We start from the raw sequence: 19,569 nt of genomic DNA on the forward strand, positions 1-19,569 counted from the left end.
TAGTACTTGGACACCGTTTTATTATTATCTCGCAAATGCCCTGCTTTGATTGTTACATGAGTTTCTCTCATCCATGCAACGCCCGTCATCCATCCATGTGCCTACGATATTTTAGTCCTGTTGTTTACTATAATCACTACTGCTTGTCTTTGTTACTCTGCTCTTTGTTATTTCACTACTTCTACTCGCTATAAAACCGTTACTACTTGATAAACTCTTGCGAGCAAGTCCGTTTCCAGTGCAGCTGAATTGACAACTCCGTTGTTAAGGCTTTCAAGTATTCTTTATCTCCCCTTGTGTCGAATCAATAAATTGGGTTTTACTTCCCGCGAAGACTGTTGCGATCCCCTATACTTGTGGGTTATCACCCCCCCCCCCCTCCACTCTTAGTCGCATTTTCCATCCATCGACCCAAGCTGCCGCTGATAAGTACACTAGAGATGGATGTGGAGCAGTTCATGATGGAGAACAAGGACTACACTGCCCCGATTCGCGCTTCATCAAGCTTCCGCAACTGTGCGACTAGTGGTAAGAATCGGTTTCCTATTTCCCGAGCCTGTTGTGTTTTAGCAGCGCTTCGTATGGTGCTATCACCGGAAATGTTTTTGTTTACGACGCTAGTACCCTGCATGGACATACAATGCGAACAAAGGGTGAGGTGATAACCACAATAATAAACTCCCAACAGGCTCATACTGTACTTTAATGGGTCATCGACCGTTTTCTATGTATGGTGGTTGGCCGAATGTTTGTGACACACATGGTAAAGGTGAAAATGAGGAAAGCTTTCAGAATAGGATGATTCAGCCACGAGATGGTCACATGAAAGAGGTAAGGAGGCGAAAAAGCAAAAATGGATGACCATGATGCCAACGAAAGATGAAGAGATAAGCACAGTAATAATAATTGGATGATGAAAACACCCACTAGTAACGGAAGGGCAATAATAAACTCCCACTAAGATTACAATGATAGATTTCTTGAGGCATGGACAAGTGACGGCTAAGGTAGGTGGTCAAAGGTCACGAGGCATATTTGTGAGAAGGAAAATGCGGAAAGCTGTAAGAATACGACTTGTGGGTGGTGAAGCACTAATGTTGTAAAGGAGGCGACGAGGTAGCAGACAAAAAACGGAAACGTATGAGAAGGAAAAGATGTGGCTAGAAAATAAAATTGGTCAAAATGCTCAAAATCCTATCACCATATAGGGTACACCACCGCCCATGAAACATAGGTGTCTTTTAAAATGGTAAGGTTGATCGTCTTGTGGAAGTAGGATTTAGGTAGCAACATCTCACACTTCAGCCTTGACCCTGTTGTCATCCAAGCCCCCTCCCACTCGCCCTTCTCTCCTCTTCACAAATTCATCTCGCTTTTCCTCATCCCCACCCGCAGGATTTTGGCATCCACCACCTCGTCGGCAGCCCATCCAGATATCGCCGCTCGCTCCGCCAAAAACAGCCTCCCTGACCGCTAGAAACCCATCGCCCACTCATACTTGCATTGTCCATCCACCAACCCAAGTTGTCATTGACAAGTACACCAGAGACGGAGCTAGATCACCTTGTGACGGAGAACAAGGATTGCACTGCCCCGAGTCCCACTTCATCAAGCTTTCGCAAATGCGTGACTAGTGGTAAGAATCAGTTGCCTATTCCCTGAATCGGTTCCTCGGTGGTGCTTCTCTTGGTGCTCTTGTCGGATTTTTTTTGTTTATGATGCTTGTACCTAGTGTGTCCCAACAATACTAACAAAAGGTGAGGTGATAAACACAATAATAAATTCCCAACAAGCTTAAACTTAAGCTTTAATGGGTCACTGATAGTTCTTCGAGTATGGTGTGTGGCTGAATGTTGGTGACACGCATAGTTAAGAGGAAAACAAGGAAAGCTTTATGAATAGGATGAGTCGTCCATGCCATGATCACGTGAGAGAGGGGATAGGAAGCGTAAGAGCGAGAAGGGAGGACCATGACGCGAATGAAAGATGAAGAGATAACCACGATAATAATAATTAGATGATGACTACACCCACTAGTAACAGAAGCGTAATAATAAGATCTCATCAAGCTTACATCAGAAGCTTTATCAGGGCATCGATAAATGATGGCTACGGTAGGTGGTCGATTGTCACGACACATATTGTGAGAAGGAAAATGAGGAAATCTTTAAGAATACAACAAGTCGGTGGTTAGGCGATGACGTGGTAGACAGGGCGACGAGGCAGCGGAAAAAGGAAACGTATGAGAACGAGAAGACGTGTATAAAAAGGAAAAGCGAAGATGGGGAGGGAGAAGCATTGCTATCCTTGCTTAAAATGCTCTCACAATATGGGGGTACACCATCTCCCATGAGACCTAGGTGTCTTTTAAAATGGTAACGCTTATCGTGTTGTGAAAGTAGGATTTAGGTAGCAACATCTCACACTTCATTCTTGACCCGCTTTTCATCCAAGCCCCTTCCCTCTCGCCCTTCTCCCCTCTTCAAAAATTCATCTCGCTTCGCCTCATTTCCACCCGCAGGATTCCGGCATTCACCACCTCGTCGGCAGCCCATCCAGATCTTCCTGCTTGCTCTGCCAAAACCAACCTTGCTAGCTGCCGAAACCCCTCGCCCACTCATACTTTTACATCCACCGACCTAAGCTGCTGCTGATAAGTGCAACGGAGACGGAGCCAGATGAGCTCGTGACAGAGAACAAGGAGTGCACTGCCCCGATCCACACTTCATCAAGCTTCCGCAAATGTGTGCCTAGTGGTAAGAATCAGTTGCATATTCCCTGAACCGGTTCTTCGACGGTGCTTCGCTGTGCTCTTGCGGAAAAGCTTTTTTTACGATGTTGGTACTTGGTGTGTCCAACAAAAGTTGAGGTGATAACCTCAATAATAAACTCTCAACAGGATTATAGTGAAGTTTTAATGGGTCACCGACAGTTTTCCTTGTGTGGTGGGTGGCCGAATGTTGGTGACATGCATGGTTAAGAGGGAAAGGAGGAAAACTTCAAGAATAGGACGAGTCAGCCACTAGATGGTCACGAGAGAGGGGAGAGGAGGCGAAAGAGCGAGAAGGGATGACCATGACACCAACAAAAGATGAGGAGATAACCACGGTAATAATAGTTGGATGATGACGACATCCGCTAGTAACGGAAGGGTAATAATAAACACTCATCAAGCTTGCATTGGAAGCTTTCTGAGGTCACCGACAGCTAAGGGCTATGGTAGGTGGTCGATTGTCACGATGCAAATTGTAAGAAGAAAAATGAGAAAAACTTTAAGGATACGACGAGGGCGATGACGTGGTAGAGGGAGCGGCGAGGCAGCCGACAAAAAGGGAAACGTAGGAAAAGAAAACGCGGCTTGAAGATAGATTGAAAGATAGAAGGAAGGAGGAGGGAGAATCAGCTCTATCAGTGTTGAAAATGCTCTCACCGTGTTGGGGTACACCGTCGCCCATGAGGCCATGAGACGTAGGAGCCTTCAAAAACGGTAACCTTGATCGTCCTGTGACAGTAGGATTTAGCTACAATAGGAACTTGTCACACTTGAGCCCTGACCCGCTCCTCATCCAAGCCCCCTCTTTCTCGCCTTCTCGCCTCACCCCCCACCTGCGGGATTCCGGCATCCACCACCTCGCCGGCCGGCAGCCCATCCGGCTCCCCGCCGTTCGCCCCGCCAGAAACAGCCCCCTGACCGCCAGAAACCCCTCGTCCACTCCTACTCGCCTTGTCCGTCCACCCAACGAAGCCGCCTCCCGCCTCGGGGTGACGGGACTCCCCTCTCTTGTTGGCGTCCGTCCTCCTCCTCGCCCCCGTCTGCTGGGTCGGAAAGGATTGGAGATTCATTAACTCCCCTTGTGCTGGTAAGGAAGCCCTAGCTCGCTTTGGTTGCTGCTCTCTTTTTTCTATGAGAGTGAGTTTCGTTCTGCTGTTTTGCTATGTGCAGCCGAATCCAAAAATTCCTCTAGTTGTCGACCTGTTCAATTGGTGTCGTAGACTCGATGCACGCTGCTATCTTGCTAATCCATGGCGTTTTCCATCTCAATAGAGGATGCGGTGCAGGTGCATCCAGCACAGTGTCCACGAATAATTGAAATTGCGTGTTTAATCAACTATCTGAACAATAGTATTACTATCAGTTTTGTCAAGAAAAGGAATGTACTACATTGCTTAATATTACTGATCATTTATTACTGGTATATTAAACTAAGGAACTGAACTGAACTCACGCAGGGTTCAGGGGTCCAAGCTGAAGTCAGAGTGTTGGAAATGGCGTTGGTGGCGAAGCGGTCCCGCTGCACTCACTCTACGACCTGTCTTTGCCTCAGGGGGCACATCAACGAGGATGCCCTTTTCCTTGTTTTCCGCCACATTAACTGGAACCCGAAGATGATTGCCCTCATCTCGTGCGTATGCAAGTGGTTCGATGAGATCGCCAAGCGTGTTCTGTGGAAAGAGTTCTGCCATGCCAGGGCACCCAAGATGATGCAGGACCTGCATTCCGGTGGCAGTCACATCGTTGATGGCAACTGGAAGGCACTAGGAAAGCTTCTTATTCATTGCTCAGGGTGCACCACGGGGGGTCTGTTCGACGTCCGTGTCCCAGGGCACTTTGTTCCCAAGACCCGTTTCTCCAAGACTTCTGGAAAGAGCTTCTTGCCTCCGATGTGCAGGACCGATGTGTTGTATGTTTCAGATCCTTGCGAGCATCTTGACGAGGAGGAAGGTGACCTAGGTTTCTTCCGTGGCATCTTCAAGTCGTTTGCTTCTTCAAAGTTTAAGAAGGTGCTGATTGAGAAGCAAGCAAACTTCCATCCAAACGAGGTGTGTCCTTACTGTAAAGCAAAGCTATGGGATTTGCTGGAAGCAGATCTGATACCCACATCTGCTGCCGTAAGGTTGGATGCATATGATGATTCTGTTGAGTACTATGTATGCCTTAATGGACACATCATTGGTTTCTGTGCTATGATGACTGTCTCGGATTCTGAGGGTGAAGGGACGAGTAATATCAAGACTTAAATAAGGTATTGGTCCATTTACGCTTTTCCCCAGTTGTTTTTACTCCTCTCTACATATGTTTTTACTTACTGGCTAGTTCAATTATTTTGCTTGGTAGTATAAAATGTAAATTAGAAATTACCCTAAGCTCACTGTGACTTGAGTCATCATGTATTGTCCGTCATTTCATTATTTGTACGGTTTGGGCCACGGCCAATTTATAGTGTTTCTGCCCTACTAGCACTTGATGGGAATATTGTACTTGAAACTAGTGGTACAAGTTTCGCTTTACGGGGCAGATGGTACTCATGTTACCCTTGCTGAGGGATACTCTTGTTTTGTACAAAAAAAGGTTCTTGATTCACCTTCCCTGTTTGTGTTAGGACTTAATTCCTAGTTAATTTCTGGAATTGACAGAATGCAAAGTTTTGGCAGGCAACCTTTAGCTTGTTTTGTGACGCCTTGAGATTCTGGATTTAGTATTGCCTCTATCAATTCCACACTTTTCTTTTGTACGGTTGGACTTGCACCCAAACTGGTGTGAGTTATCTTCCATAATAATATGGATACTAGTTCGATTTGAGCCATAAATCCAAGTTTTCAATGTTGGGTTGAGTCTTTGTTCAAGCTCTCAATTATGAAATCTCACTTAAGTAAAATTTTCAACTTGAGCCATTAGGTTCTATAAGAATCCTGATGAACATGCTTTTGAGAAACAAGTAACTTCTAACCTATAACTCTGAAAATGGCTGTTTTTAACCTTGAACTTTGAATCGGTTTACTTTACTACCTCGACCCTATCCTAAGTGGTTCTCGGCCAACTGAGACGACTAACACATGGCATCATTCACCATGTTGTGTAAGGAACTTAAGTACTCCTTCTCTCTCATAGTTCTTGTCACGATATTAGTTCGAATTTAGTTCAAATTTGAATTAAAACCATGAAAATAATTATGGAATGGAGAGAGAATTTTCTTTAGAAAAGCAAGGAAAAACAAAAAAATATTTAAATTTAAAAACTAAAATATGTACGATTTTGAATCAGTCAAATGTCAGTCTAAAAAAAGGGTTTCAGTAATCCACAAATGATGTGTAGCTTAATTTATATTAATACCCCCTCTGTTCAATAATTCTTGTCGTGGCCGTGGTTGTGGTTTTAGTTCAAATTTGAACTAAAATCATGACAAGAATTATGGATCGGAGGAGTAGTTCATTTGGAAAGTAAATCCCGAAATTCATAAAAATCTCCATTAATCAAAATGAAAAACGATTAGTCAAACTGGAAAAATATCAAATTTTCTTAAGTTCCAGATTTTCTAATTTATGATTTTAAAATAATTTTTTCTGATTTCTCATTTTCCCTAAAAATAATTAAGTTGCTAACGTGGGCAAGGTGCTTATGTCTAAAAGTGATGTCGTATGTCATCTCAGTCAGCAAAAACCGGGATAGGACCACGGGATAAAGTAAATTTATTCAAGAGTTTAAAGCTAAAAACATCTGATTTCAGAGTCGAAGTTTGAAAAAGTAACTTATGCAATAGTTCCGTGTTGAAAAGTGGACTTCATTCTTCGGATTATATCTTCATGCTTGCACACAACATCAATATCATCAACGAAGGGTGCCTTAGTGTTCCAAATGTATATAGAGCTTTATAAAGAAACAAGAGAAAAAAATTTCGCGAAAACGCAAAAGATTTGCGTTTCGATGCATTGATAGAAAAGAAGGTTATATGTACATGCCCCCCGTGGAGGGGCCAGCACTCCGCACTACAACTCAACCCAAGAAAAAGAGACCCTATTCTAGGGGAGAAGAAGGCGAACACCCCGGGCTCCTGCGTCCGCCCATTGCTGCGCCTCAGTCCTGATGTCGTCGAATAAGGATGGCGCCGAGGGCTGTGCATTGTCGAAGATCACAGCGTTCCGATGTTTCCAGATCCACCACGCCGTGAGCATGATGATCGACAATGCACAGCCCTCCACGGGGAAACAAGAGAAAATTGTGTGCACATGTAACAATTTTAACCTTATTGGAGATAACTTGGACTAGTGCACATTTCCATATTTTAAACTATACTCTAGTCATGTCTTATCTAAAAATGTGAAACTTTGTGATTGAGTATGTGTCCTCTATATTTGCGTCTAATAGCAACTTAGCATCATAGTGGATCTTAGATGCATTGTACTCCTAACTCCTCATTCTGAAATATGGAACCAAACTTATTGAGTTTGCAAATCTGGAGACCATGTTGTTCATAATTTGTTGATGCTTTTATAGTTTTATTTGTCATTGTTGAATGTTGATTATGGACTGAAAACATGCAACTGAGTAAGCAAAATAGTTGCAACCGATTACTGTAACGAACTAATGATAAAAGTAATAACAGCCAGCACTTATGGAAGAGCTAATATTTCATCCGTGTGTGTGTGTGTCATTCTGACCATTGATACATGTTTCCTTGAGAGTTGGTTATTGTCAGTATCCTCGAATTATGTTTCTGATGAGTATGTTGTTTCTTGCTGACAGGCTACTAGCGTTTCAAAGCCAATGTCTGTGAATCTTGTATAAAGGATGCTCCTCTCAAGTCTCAACCCAGCAACAGTGAGAGGCTGAAGGCTGCCGTTGTCTAGGATCAGCTCGAGTGGCATCCCGTTGTCTCTTTTGTGTTTAACTGCAGTGTTGTTCCCCTTGGTACTCTGCACAGTTGTGCTGCTGGAGAAGTCGTTTCCTTTGTCTGTCTATTAGTGCCTCACCGCCGATGTCTGGCGTAGTATTTGCCTCTTCGCATTAGGCGTGTAGCTTAAAGACGCTTACTTTGCAATGAACAAAGTTTCCTTCTATGCAGTACATCTTTCTCTCGATGCGCTAAATGAAGTTCTAAAATGGTATCTCTTAAATTTGACCGCTTCTTTTTGCATGTATGGTAGTTGTTGCCGTCTCCAAGAGATGCTTGTTCTGTTCATGAGGATTACGAAGGAAGCAGCGGCTAAAGAACTAAAACTTACACCGGGTATCTTGAGCTGAGGTTCATTGAATCAACTGGCAATAACACAAAGATTTCTTTGGTGTATGGGGATTTATTTTTTGCTATGGGAGACCGTTAATTTCCGGTCTTCGCTGAAACACACGGCCAGAATGTGTATTTGGCGAGAATCCTGGGTTGAGCTGTCGGCTGTTCTTTTGCAGATTCATAACATGGCCATGGATCAAATATTTATCCGGAACTACCTCAGGCTAAAGCTCGGACCGGCGAACAGTGTCTCCGCCCCTGGAACGGATTCCGTTTCGACGAGGAACTCCGGTGCCGGAGCGGCTTCCTTGTCGACTACGATCTCAGGCGCCGGAGTGTCTTCCTTCTCGAGGATGATATCACGCGCCGGGGTGGCTTCCAACTCAATAGCAATGGTATGGAAGGAGTGGCTGTCTTGAAGATGTTAACGTCAGGAGCGGCTTCAGTCTCGACCACGGTCGTAGTAGCAGGAGCGGCTAACGTCTGGTCTGGGTCTCCCTGGCGATCGTAGCAGCAGGAGCTGCTTCCGCCTCGATGATCGTCGGAGGTTTAGGCTGATCTTCTCCAGTGGAAGCCCGCGATCTCCGCGATACGTACATCTCACGTGCGTCCCCGTCAGTCCAGGTTGACCGGCCCCTCCGTCTATTCCGCACGCGTGCCGACGGACCTTCCCTCCCTCTCCCCGGTCTCCCCCGAACCCATCCCTAGCAGTAGCAGTCCCGTCCCACCTCCGCATCCGCATCCGGACCATCACCTCGACGTTCTGTTCCACCGAAACACACCCTGATTCGCGCAAAGTGTTACATAGAGCTTATGAATGCAGCCATTGTAATGTGGGTTTTACTACTTAGCATGTAAAGACTTTGTAATATGACAGAATCATTCGTTGATGTGTTTTTTTTTTTTTTTTTGCCTTGAACTGAATCCTGTTGTGCTATGAAATCGGGAGCTGGGCTCCTTAATTCGAAAAAAAACGAACTACCAAACACATCCTATGAGCATCTTCAGCGCGTCTCCCAAAGCGTCCCCTAAACGGTGCCGAATTTATCATTTGGGGGACGTGTTTTGTTTGTACCGCGCTCGGGGAACATCGCTCCCCAGCCGCGTCCCCCAAACGTCGTCCCCAAACTTTAAAATACTATTTTTTTAGTTTAGTAGATAGGTGAAATGTGTAGGTAATAACGATGTACTAATATTTAAAGCAGTGCAATATAAACAAATTACATATAATTTTTTTGAAAAATATAAACAAATTACATATAAAAAATTAAACTACTTCTTCTTTGATGGCCCCGCCTCGTCGTCACCTCTTGCGAAGAGGCGGTGCCGTTCGACGCGTCGGAGGAACTTGTGTCCTCCTCGTCATCGACGGTGCTCGCCGGCTGCGCTTTCGCCTTCGCTTTCGCATCGCCTTCGCCCAGGCCGTCGCCGCCTCCTCAGCCTCATCCTCCTCCTCCTCGGCCTCCCATTCCTCGCCGCTGTCTGGCGGTGGGGAATCATCGCTGCTAGGAGTCGCAGCTTTGTTCCACCAGTGGCGCCATTCTGGCGGCTTACCCTCGATGTCGGTGTCTGATAGCAGGTGAGAGAGGTCGCTCATTGAGAGGAGAGCTTTTGATGAATGGCGGCCGGTTGTAGATCGGAGAAAGCGCATACGTAGGGATCTTATTAAGTGCGAATGAACGGCGGCGCAGATATCGAAGAGACCAGAGTTCGCGCTTCATTCCGACGGTTCGCGCGTCGATCGACGCGGTTGCCAATGCGACGGTTCCCCTTCCCGGCTGCATCGTTCCTAGATAGGCGGCGGTTGAGCGTCCGTCCGTGAGTCGCTGACACGTCGGTCCCGCCACGCCTGGCGTCGCATTTCGCTGTGTCCGGTGTGCCCGGAGCGTCCCCTATGTAGCGGGGACGGGCTCGGGCGCCGAAAACCGTATTAAACCGCGTGGACAAAAAGAGCCTTTAGAACATGCGGCTGGAAACGTTTTTTTATCTAACACCGCCACAAATCCCTTTAGGAACGTTTTAGAAGACGCGACTGAAAATGCTCTAATGGTTCATTGTGATGTATGTGTCGCCCCGAGTCCCTGACGGAAGTAGCTGGAGGATTCTAATGCGCTCTACCTGCACCAAGGCAGTGTCAAGTACTAGCTGGTCAGGATCGCTGGCAGCTCGCTCGGTCAGTCGGTCGGAAGCTTCTCTAGATGTGACGATTTAAGGCAACGCTGCACATGTATGAACGCATGCATATATTCAATGTCTCAATTTTATCAAAATTTAAATATATCTAGACTTATTTTAGTATCTAGATATATCTAAAGTTGTCGAATGTTGAACATCCTTTTATTAACAGAGGAAGTAGTAGTATTTCGATATAAGTACAACCACCGGAAATTAAACAATTTATTTCTCCACGTTATCGCCGTCGATGCCAAAAAATATATATATATATCACTCCTCCCAACTACACTGGGGAATCATTCGTTGATGGGTCGTCGGCGTGAGCTGGTACATACATGTTACCGGTCGATCAGTCATGCGGATCATGCCCGACAGATTGTACGTCTTCATACGCCATCTGTCCACGAGTACCTACCTTCTCCTTCCCTCGCTTCCTCGTGTATTTGTAAGTTGGTTGGCCTGCGCGAGGAAGAGGAGGAGCTGACAACGTTCCTCTGGTGAATGGCGATGCCCTGGGACTTGGTGCTCTGCATAGCGGGCAACGTGTGGCTGCTGCTCGGCGCCTGGATCTCGACCTGCTTCCTGGCCGCCGACGAGGTCGCCGGCCTGCTCCGCTCGGCCACCGGTCGATGATCCACATAACTAGAGGTACTTCATTTCATTTCTTAGGTGACTCCATTCAATGACAGTCGATCGCTATCCTTATACAAGTGAAAACTCGCAGCTGAAAATGAATTGTTGCTTGCTTCAAGGCTACGTGAATTGCTTAATCCTGTCCGGCTACTAGTCAAACTGTCTTCGGCTAAACTGGAACTGAAACCTTGGATTGATTGATGAAGACTAACTGGCATTGATCTAGTGCGCCCTCGAGGAAGAAGAACGGGGTCGGCAGCTCGGTCGGGTTCGGCGGCAGTCTTGGATACTCTTTCGACTCTAAGTCATCATCTTCGTCAGTTGGCGGACTCGCCTTCTCTATGGACCGGTCGGCCGAGGGCACACGGCTCGCCGATCTTTTGCTTCCATTGCAGTGTTAGTGTGTTGCTTCCCTTGATGCTCTGTGCAATTGTACTGGTGGTGTGAAGCCGTTACCTTTGGCTCCTCGCTACCGATGTCTTTCGTGCTAGTATTTACCTCTTGGAATTAGGCATGTAGCTTGAAGCAATGTACAAACTTTCCTGTATGCAGCAATCATTCTCTTGATAGGCTAGATTGGGAGATCTAACACGATGATGCCCCACAGCAACCTAACCGCATTATTGTGTTCTTCCCAGATGGAAAGGAGAGAACAAACATGCGCATTATTGTGCTTTTTGCTTATTCCCTCGTCACAAGGTTGCTTATTGTCTCGTCACAAGTGAAGGACGGGGTCAGCAGCTCCGTTGGGTTCGGCGGCAGGATAAAGGCCAGCCCTGCATACTGCTCTGACTCCCAAGTCATAATCTTCGTCAGTCGCCACTCAGTTGCTTCCGTTCCACCTGTTCCTCCACGTCAGGATGCTCGACGCCTGAGGTCAGACGTGCCTCATTCGCTTGTAGCTTGAAGACGCTTTGCAATGTAATCGAGCACACACCTTCTCTTGATGCTATGGCCAATGGTACTACCTTTCTCGTTCGCAACATGTAAGGCTTATCTAAACTGAAGTCTCTATATAGATAGTAGTTACATATGGATCTACAATATCGCAATCCTTCACCTGCCTCTGATTAAGCATAGTACAGAATCAACTCAGAAGTCAGAAGCAGAACAAAAATTTCACTTCTCAGTGCTCACTTGTGCTAATGTATATTATAAGGGAATTCTGACTGCGCCACGCTGCTATGTTCAAAGAGATATACTACCAGTTTATCGCCCTTATATGTACACTTTATATTTATTCATGCTCTGCAAGGCTGCAAAAATAGACCATCAGAAAATAGACTATCAGACCGTCGGTAGGAACTTCTCATCTTCAGCAGCAGCTGGCTTCGATTCCTCGTTTATTTTCCGGAAAACAAGCTTCTGCTGCGGGAGCTGACCATTCGATGGCACTGTCACCTGGGTGTCCACGAAGATGCTGTCCTCATCCTTGAAATCGCCTCTAAGGATACCCTTTGCCAGCTCGTTCTCCACGTACTGTTGAAGAACTCGCTTCACTGGCCTGGCGCCATAGTTCGGGTCGTACCCAAGGCTTCCCAGGAATTCAATTGCCGCAGGTGAGACTTCGAGTTTGATCTTGCGGTCAGCAATCCTCTTCTGTACTCTTGCCAACTGTACAACAAGAAAAGCAAAACAAATTTTGATCAGCATTTGATCCTACAAGTGAGAGTTTTAGTGGCATTTCCTACACTTCCATCAATCTTGCAACGGAGCTTTCAGTTTGTTTTGCTAGCTCAAAATCTCTTAATGGAAAATATCTGCAAGGTTGTAAGGTTGACCTCAACAAAGTAAGAGATGTTACCTGTAATTTGACAATCCTGTTGATCTGTTGTCTCTCGAGAGGCTTGAAAACAATGTACTCATCTACACGATTCATGAACTCTGGCCGGAAAACTGATCTTGCAGCATCCATCACCCTCTTCTTCATACTCTCATAGGACAAATCAGTTGTTCCACCATCCTCATCCATGTTTAATATGTACTGTGAACCAACATTGGATGTCATGATAATGATAGTGTTGGTGAAGCTCACCTTCCGACCCTGTGAGTCAGTAACCCTGCCGTCATCCAATACTTGAAGGAAAACGTTGAATACATCTGAATGGGCTTTCTCAATCTCATCAAACAAGACGACGGAATATGGCCTCCTACGGACAGCTTCTGTTAGCTGGCCACCCTCCTCATACCCAACATAACCTGGTGGTGCACCAATCAGTCTCGAGACAGAATGTTTCTCCATATACTCACTCATGTCAATCCTGACAACAGCGTCCTCAGTGTTGAACATAAAAGAAGCAAGGGCTTTTGCTAATTCTGTTTTGCCCACTCCCGTAGGCCCCATGAACATGAAGCTGGCAATGGGACGGTTTGGATCAGACAAACCAGCTCTGGATCTCTGAATGGCCTCTGACACTGCTGTGACTGCAGGATCCTGCCCGACGACACGCTTGTGCAGTTCATCCTCAAGATACAGAAGCTTCTCTCTATCAGATTGCTTTAATTTTGAAACTGGAATACCCGTCCATCGGCTCACAATTTCGGCAATATCATCTTGGGTCACCTCTTCTCTTAGCATGGATTTCCCTGAACTTTGGTATTCATTTAGCTCATTCTCTGTTGTTTGAAGCTGCCGCTGCAACGCATTCAGACTACCATACTTCAGTTCAGCTGCACGATTGAGATCATACTCACGTTCAGCCTGCTGGATCTCCACATTTAACCTGTCAATCTGTTGCAACAGTTAAACACAAGTCAGATCGAACGGCAACAGCAATCCTGTTGGTCTATAATACAGAGAGAGATTACCATAAGGGAATGGATCTCACCTCTTCTTTAATAGATTGAATCTTTGTCATCACTGACTTCTCGTGCTCCCACTGCTCAGTCAGTTCCTTCTGCGTATCTTTCAAAAGTGACAACTCTGCTTCAATGCGAGATAGTCTGTCCCTTGATGCTTTGTCTGTGTCATTTGTGAGTGAGAGACGTTCCATTTCAAGTTTAAGCACAGAACGATCAATCTCATCCAGAGCAGTCGGCTTCGATGTTATCTCCATCTTCAACTTGGCAGCTGATTCATCGACCAAATCAATTGCTGGGACAAAACAAAACAATACCTTTTAGAACAAGCAACAAAAGAGCCTGTGGTAGAATTCATAGTGCATGCATCATCAAGCAGGGTTGCAACTTTAAGTAAAAAACGATCCTATAGTAAGAGAAATACCTTTGTCAGGCAAAAAACGTCCGCTGATGTAACGATCAGATAAAACAGCAGCGGCCACAAGGGCACTATCTGATATGCGGACTCCATGGTGCAATTCATATCTCTCACGCAATCCTCGGAGTATTGAGACTGTATCTTCAACTGATGGTTGATCAACATAAACTTGTTGGAAGCGGCGCTCCAATGCTGGGTCTTTCTCAATATATTTACGGTACTCATCGAGGGTTGTTGCACCAATGCAGCGTAGCTCCCCTCTTCCAAGCATTGGTTTCAGAAGATTACCAGCATCCATTGAACCAGACGTGGCACCTGTAATAAGATGAGGATTTATAAACTTCTGAATAGTAGATTGGAAACTTATTCATGCTATTCCCATTGATAGTAATGGCAGGTTACTAAGACAAGATAAGATTCCAAATCCGTAAATAGGATGTCTACTCACATTGTTCACATTGAAAGTGTTGAAAGATAATTAGAAGACATGACAAGAGTTTGATTTTGTAGTCCGATGAGGGTGTGATGCAAGTGAACTCGTAACAAAAAGCAATCGTTAGCGCTATCTACCTTGAGCCGTATGGGGACTTATGAATTGTCAGGTATTATCACAAGCTCAATATGTACAAGTCTTATTCTGTGATTATCTGTGAAATCACTGGAATTTCAGTTCATTTTACTATCTCCAATAACTCATGCTACTGATATGGGACCATCAATTCCATTCCCTTGGGCTTTCAGGGAGCAGGAAAGAACTTTATGAAAGTCACGGAGCCGGGATACACACTAGTCTCATACAACTTGGTCTGCTGCTTGACTTACTCGGATACTGATTCGTCCAGCTGCAATCCTTACCACTAAAAATAGAGGGTGTGTGGCTCCTCAAGGACAGCACACAGACCCTGGATTCTATGTGCTGTCCCCCAAACACTTACACCCTTTAGTGATGGTCTTAAGGATCACATTTGGACTTGATTACAGACTGTCATCAGCCTAGAAACCTGGACTTATTGGGTGATAATGCTAACTTAACAACAGACAGTAGTCACTTCGTCGAACGATTTGACGTTGCATTGTTTGTAATGGCGAGCATTTATAATTTTGGTGCATAATACCTGTAAATTTTATCCAAAGTTCGGTGGAAAGAGAACAAGGAAAACCCCGCAAGCCGTTGAACTTCCATTTATCCCACATGGATGGGAATGTAGTCTACCGATTGGCCCTCCGCTGCCTTAGGCGTTCTATGAGATATTCATGTTTTCTCGTACTACGCATTTTCTGTTCTTTGTGTAAGCTCTTATGAATTGTATGAACATGGCTTATCCCAGACAGATGGCAATGTAGTCTACAGATTGGCCCTCTGGTGCCTTGGGCGTTCTACGAGATATTCATGTTTTCTCGTACTACGGCATTTTCTGTTTTTTTGTGTAAGCTCTTATGAATTGTATCAGCATGATTTATCCCACATGGATGGTACTGCAGTCTCGGATTGGCCCTCCGCTGCCTTAGGCGTTCTATGAGATATTCATGCTTTCTCATACTATGGCATTTTCTGTTTTTCGTGTAAGCTCTTATGCAGCGTGGTGCTAACTTATGAGTTAAGTAAAACATCCTTTATCCAAGATAAAACCATTTTGTGATGAAAGGAAAATTAACAAGATGGAGCAGCTGACAAGTTGGCAAAGCTGAGTGCTCAAAAGTAGGCTATTCAGATATTTTTCTAAATTAATAAACGAATATTATGTGAGGACATGCAAATAAAATAACTGATGAATAGTTTGTTATATGGGAGAAGGGGTTTATATATGTAACGATCATCATCAGATATACCGAGTTCTGTAGCATCTCAGTATTCATAAATCGTATTGTTTCAGGTATATAGTTCATAAATGGTATTATTGCAGGTACAGGACCCAAAATGAATCAAATCCTAGAGGTTTCCAAAAATATTGTCCCGAAGTCTAATTAACTACGTGGAACTAATGCCGGCCAAGCAGCATTATTAGGCTTATAAAACAAATTCAGTGCCCTATGAAATCCAAACAGATAACAGTAGCTCCAGCACAGCCATCATATGTCTTGGTGAACAATGTTGAGCAAATGGGTCGGTTTATTCCTCAGTTTTTTGGTCATGCATGAGATTTTAAAATCAAAATTAAACAACGCAATCAAATAAAATAGTAAAAAGCTTGTACAAAAGATAAGAGGAAATTATCTTGAAATCAAAGCAGTAACAATACACTATGTTCTTATTACCTGCTCCAACAACAGTGTGAATCTCATCAATGAAGAGAATGACCTGTCCATCAGAATCTGTAACTTCTTTGAGTACAGCTTTCAGCCTATCCTCGAATTCTCCTCGATATTTTGCACCAGCAATCAAAGCACCCATGTCAAGTGTAATGAGCTGTTCAAAACAGAAGAAAAAAATCAGTCAGGTGATCCTCCTGATATAAACCCTGGACAATATAGCATTGTTGCATGGATAAGTGAACTTACTCGACGGTTTGTCAGTGCTTGTGGAACATCTCCTTGCACTATCCTCTGAGCAAGCCTAAACAAGAATGTAAAACCCAGTAAGTTGAAACTGCTTTCATACTCATAAATGATGAAATGATGTGCAAATGTACTCTTTCCTTACCCTTCAGCTATAGCTGTTTTCCCCACACCAGGTTCACCAATCAAAACTGGGTTGTTCTTTGTTCTCCGAGATAAAATTTGAATGCACCTACGAATTTCATCATCTCTTCCAATAACTGGGTCGAGCTTCCCCTGGCGTGCCATAGCTGTCAGGTCCTTTCCATATCTTTCCAAAGCTTCATACTTGCCCTCAGGATCTGGGAACAGATAGTTTCAGTTGATTATTTTAACACTTGTTTTCCAGGAGAAAAAATATGCACATCTCTACAAATTCAAGAAACAAATGAAGCACCCAAGGTTCACACAGCTTTAATAAAATTCTGCAGAATTTTCTCAGATTCAGTGATCACTTAGCCTTTTTTTTTTGTTTCGAAGCAAATAAGAACATGATAAACTAAAATAGTAACAATTTACAGGTGAACTCTAGGTTGCACTATGGAATTTGATCAGAGTATGCAACATTATGAGCATGTCAACAGGTTATTTTGGAACAAAATAAACCATGACATTGAGATCAAATATAAATGTTTGTACCTTGATCGATTACATTTTGCTTCCCTCTTATGGATTCAATAGCTGTTTTCAAAGACTTGACAGTGATCTGAAAATCCTTGAACAGCTGTCTTCCAAATCGCTTATCATCCGCAAAGCCAAGAACAAGATGTTCAACTGAGACAAATGAATCACCATACTCTTTCTTAAAGTCTCTTGCTCTTTGTATCAGAGCTTCCAAGTCACGTCCTAACATTGAACCAGGATCTTCACCTAATACCTGAAACATTTGAAAAAGTGGGTATAATTGCAGGTTTTTTTTTTACTAAATAGCAATATGCTCTAGCGCACCGAGAGAAGTTGGAATGAGGAAGTAGAAGAGAATTAACTGATATGTATTTTTAGAATAAATCACCTTTGGTTGCCGCTGGATATACTTCTCGGTGGCATCAAGAAGCCTTGTGTTATCAACTCCAGCTTTTGAAAAGATTCGACGGGCAAGGCCATTCCTCTGCTCCAGCAAGGATTTCATCAAATGTTCGGTCTCCACAATCTGGTGTTTACTCTCTTTGGCTACTTCAGGTGCCAGAACAATTGATTGCCATGCCATCTCAGTAAATTCTTGTTGTGTGATCTGTCAGCCAAAGAGATAATAATGAGCTCCATATAATTATTCACCTTCGTATACCAACGGGATGTTAAATAATTATGTGTAAAAAAGGGGATGTTAAATAACCAGTAGACAGAAATGCATATGAAAATCAAGCTCATGCGCACAGAGTAGGTTGTACGATTTCAGGAGCAGCAAGGTTTCGGTTGAAGAAAATGAAGCAGTGAAAAGCTCAGCCACAACCATGGACTGCAAGGGTATGCATACTTTGAATCTTATTTAGTTGCCATTGCTGCTTTTTTTACATGTAATTGTCATTACTACTGCCAGTGGTGGTGATAGCACAGCGTGATAACAGTACGGCCATACCCTTGTGATGACATCTCTCCAAAATATATTTTATGATGGCAGTATAGCAATTACAATACGATTTTATGATGGCAGTATAGCAAATAGTATATTTTATGATGGGTAGTAACGACTACGCAGAGACAATGTATGCACTTGCGAATGGTTAGCCCAAAATCTCATCGGTCGAAACGTTTAACACGGTAGCTATGAGTCTACGGCACTAAAGTAAGAACCGCCCGCGTACCAAATCTGACGAGATTCGCATCGCAAGTAAAGGGTGGAAAACAAAAAAAGAACAACTCGTAGAAGATAAGGCAACGCGACTCCTTACCCTCCCGTCCCGGGAGCTGGCGTCGCACCTCACGGAGAGCGTCCGCGGCGGCCTCCCCTTCCCGACTACCGGAGCCGGCCATCCGCGTCCTCTCGTGGCCCTAAGCGCCCCGCACCTCGATGCCCCTCTCCTGTTGCCCCACGCCGCGGCGACGACCGGCGCCGGCGCGACGGCCGGGGCGGCGGCGGGGGAGGAGATGAGGATGTCGGCGGCGAGCGGCGGCGCGGCTGCCATCGTGCCTTTGAGTGTGGACCGGATAGAGGGGAGTGGTGCGTCGAACGAAAATCTCGAAATCTCTTTCTCACACACAACTCGTAATATCTCTGTGTTCGGTCGTTGGACCTTGCGTCGTCTCGGGCGGTGTTGGCGGTAGAATGGCGAGGCGGGGCGGAGGGGGGGGGCGTCGGTATAAGTAGCCGGTGGACGGTGGTGTCGCGGCGTGGTGGCGCCGGGAGGTTCTGGGAGGTTCAGGGGTGAGCGAGGAAGGACGAGAAGATTGGCTTGGGGTGGTGGTGGGGGATTCTGCGCCGTGAGATCTCTCTCCGGTTGCGTTGCTCGATTGCCGGGGGTCCGCACGCCTTGTTCGTTACTGCTGGCCCTGCTGGGCTGTCAGTCATCGGAGAACAGTTGTAAAATCTTGCTACTTCTCAACAAAAAAAAAAGTTGTAAAATCCTGCTCGGAAAAAACAATAACCTTGATGATGATTGTACAGTACGAGCATCCTGACGAATCGTGTGCAGAGTCCTACGCTTGGCGTTGATTTTGAGGAGGCATGAACGGATCCAACGGCTTGAAATGCGTGCATGCTCCCCCACCATCCTAGCCACAACCATGTTGTGACAAAAAAAACTGAAACAAGTTCCATCGTCCGTCCGTTCTATGCCCTGTACTGACACAAGTTTTCACCGTCCGTTCCACGTCCTGTTTTGGCTGTTTCAGGTGCAAGAGCTTCTTCAGCACATTCGTCGTAAAAGAGGAGAACACTGCAAGTTTAAAAGTTGTTTCGTTTTTTGTATTTAAATCAATGAAATAAAAAGGCACTCAAGGACCTACTCCGCGCTTGCCATGTGTTGAGCCGAGAAGGATGGGCGGGGGATGGGGGCGTATCAGGTT

The 19,569-nt window shown here is 44.9% G+C and overlaps 2 protein-coding genes across 4 annotated transcripts in view; one reads left to right on the plus strand and one right to left on the minus strand.

Moving 5' to 3' along the window:
* The first annotated feature begins 3,569 nt into the window (after window positions 1-3,569).
* LOC124698624 (EID1-like F-box protein 2) lies at window positions 3,570-7,884 on the plus strand. 2 transcript variants are annotated; one of them, XM_047231103.1, is made up of 3 exons: window positions 3,570-3,860; window positions 4,231-5,024; window positions 7,523-7,884. In XM_047231103.1, the coding sequence occupies exon 2, from the start codon at window positions 4,267-4,269 to the stop codon at window positions 5,017-5,019; it is 753 nt and encodes a 250-aa protein (XP_047087059.1). In that variant the 5' UTR covers window positions 3,570-3,860; window positions 4,231-4,266; the 3' UTR covers window positions 5,020-5,024; window positions 7,523-7,884. The 2 variants fall into 2 exon arrangements, with proteins under 2 accessions (XP_047087059.1, XP_047087060.1); XM_047231104.1 differs by having other exon boundaries at window positions 4,238-5,024.
* Window positions 7,885-11,916: 4,032 nt separating this feature from the next.
* Window positions 11,917-19,569, minus strand: part of LOC124702677 (chaperone protein ClpB2, chloroplastic) — a 32,883-nt gene continuing 25,230 nt past the window's right edge. Inside the window, exons 1-10 of one of the 2 annotated variants that reach the window (XM_047234839.1) lie at window positions 18,456-18,846; window positions 17,579-17,797; window positions 17,206-17,443; window positions 16,673-16,868; window positions 16,531-16,585; window positions 16,288-16,438; window positions 14,038-14,346; window positions 13,643-13,908; window positions 12,619-13,545; window positions 11,917-12,428 (exon numbers count right to left, since the gene is read on the minus strand). In XM_047234839.1, coding sequence (XP_047090795.1) covers window positions 12,102-12,428; window positions 12,619-13,545; window positions 13,643-13,908; window positions 14,038-14,346; window positions 16,288-16,438; window positions 16,531-16,585; window positions 16,673-16,868; window positions 17,206-17,443; window positions 17,579-17,797; window positions 18,456-18,689 — 2,922 coding nt within the window. In that variant the 5' untranslated portion in view covers window positions 18,690-18,846 and the 3' untranslated portion in view covers window positions 11,917-12,101. Of the gene's footprint in view, window positions 12,429-12,618; window positions 13,546-13,642; window positions 13,909-14,037; window positions 14,347-16,287; window positions 16,439-16,530; window positions 16,586-16,672; window positions 16,869-17,205; window positions 17,444-17,578; window positions 17,798-18,455; window positions 18,847-19,569 lie in introns of those variants that run through there. The other variant, XM_047234840.1, reaches the window with a different exon arrangement.

This window comes from Lolium rigidum, chromosome 3, assembly GCF_022539505.1.
Source record: "Lolium rigidum isolate FL_2022 chromosome 3, APGP_CSIRO_Lrig_0.1, whole genome shotgun sequence".
Classification (NCBI taxonomy): domain Eukaryota; kingdom Viridiplantae; phylum Streptophyta; class Magnoliopsida; order Poales; family Poaceae; genus Lolium; species Lolium rigidum.

What these genes read in the sequence shown, in the direction of transcription:
- LOC124698624 (XM_047231103.1), top strand. Translation starts at nt 4,267, where the DNA reads ATGGCGTTGGTGGCGAAGCGGTCCCGCTGCACTCACTCTACGACCTGT.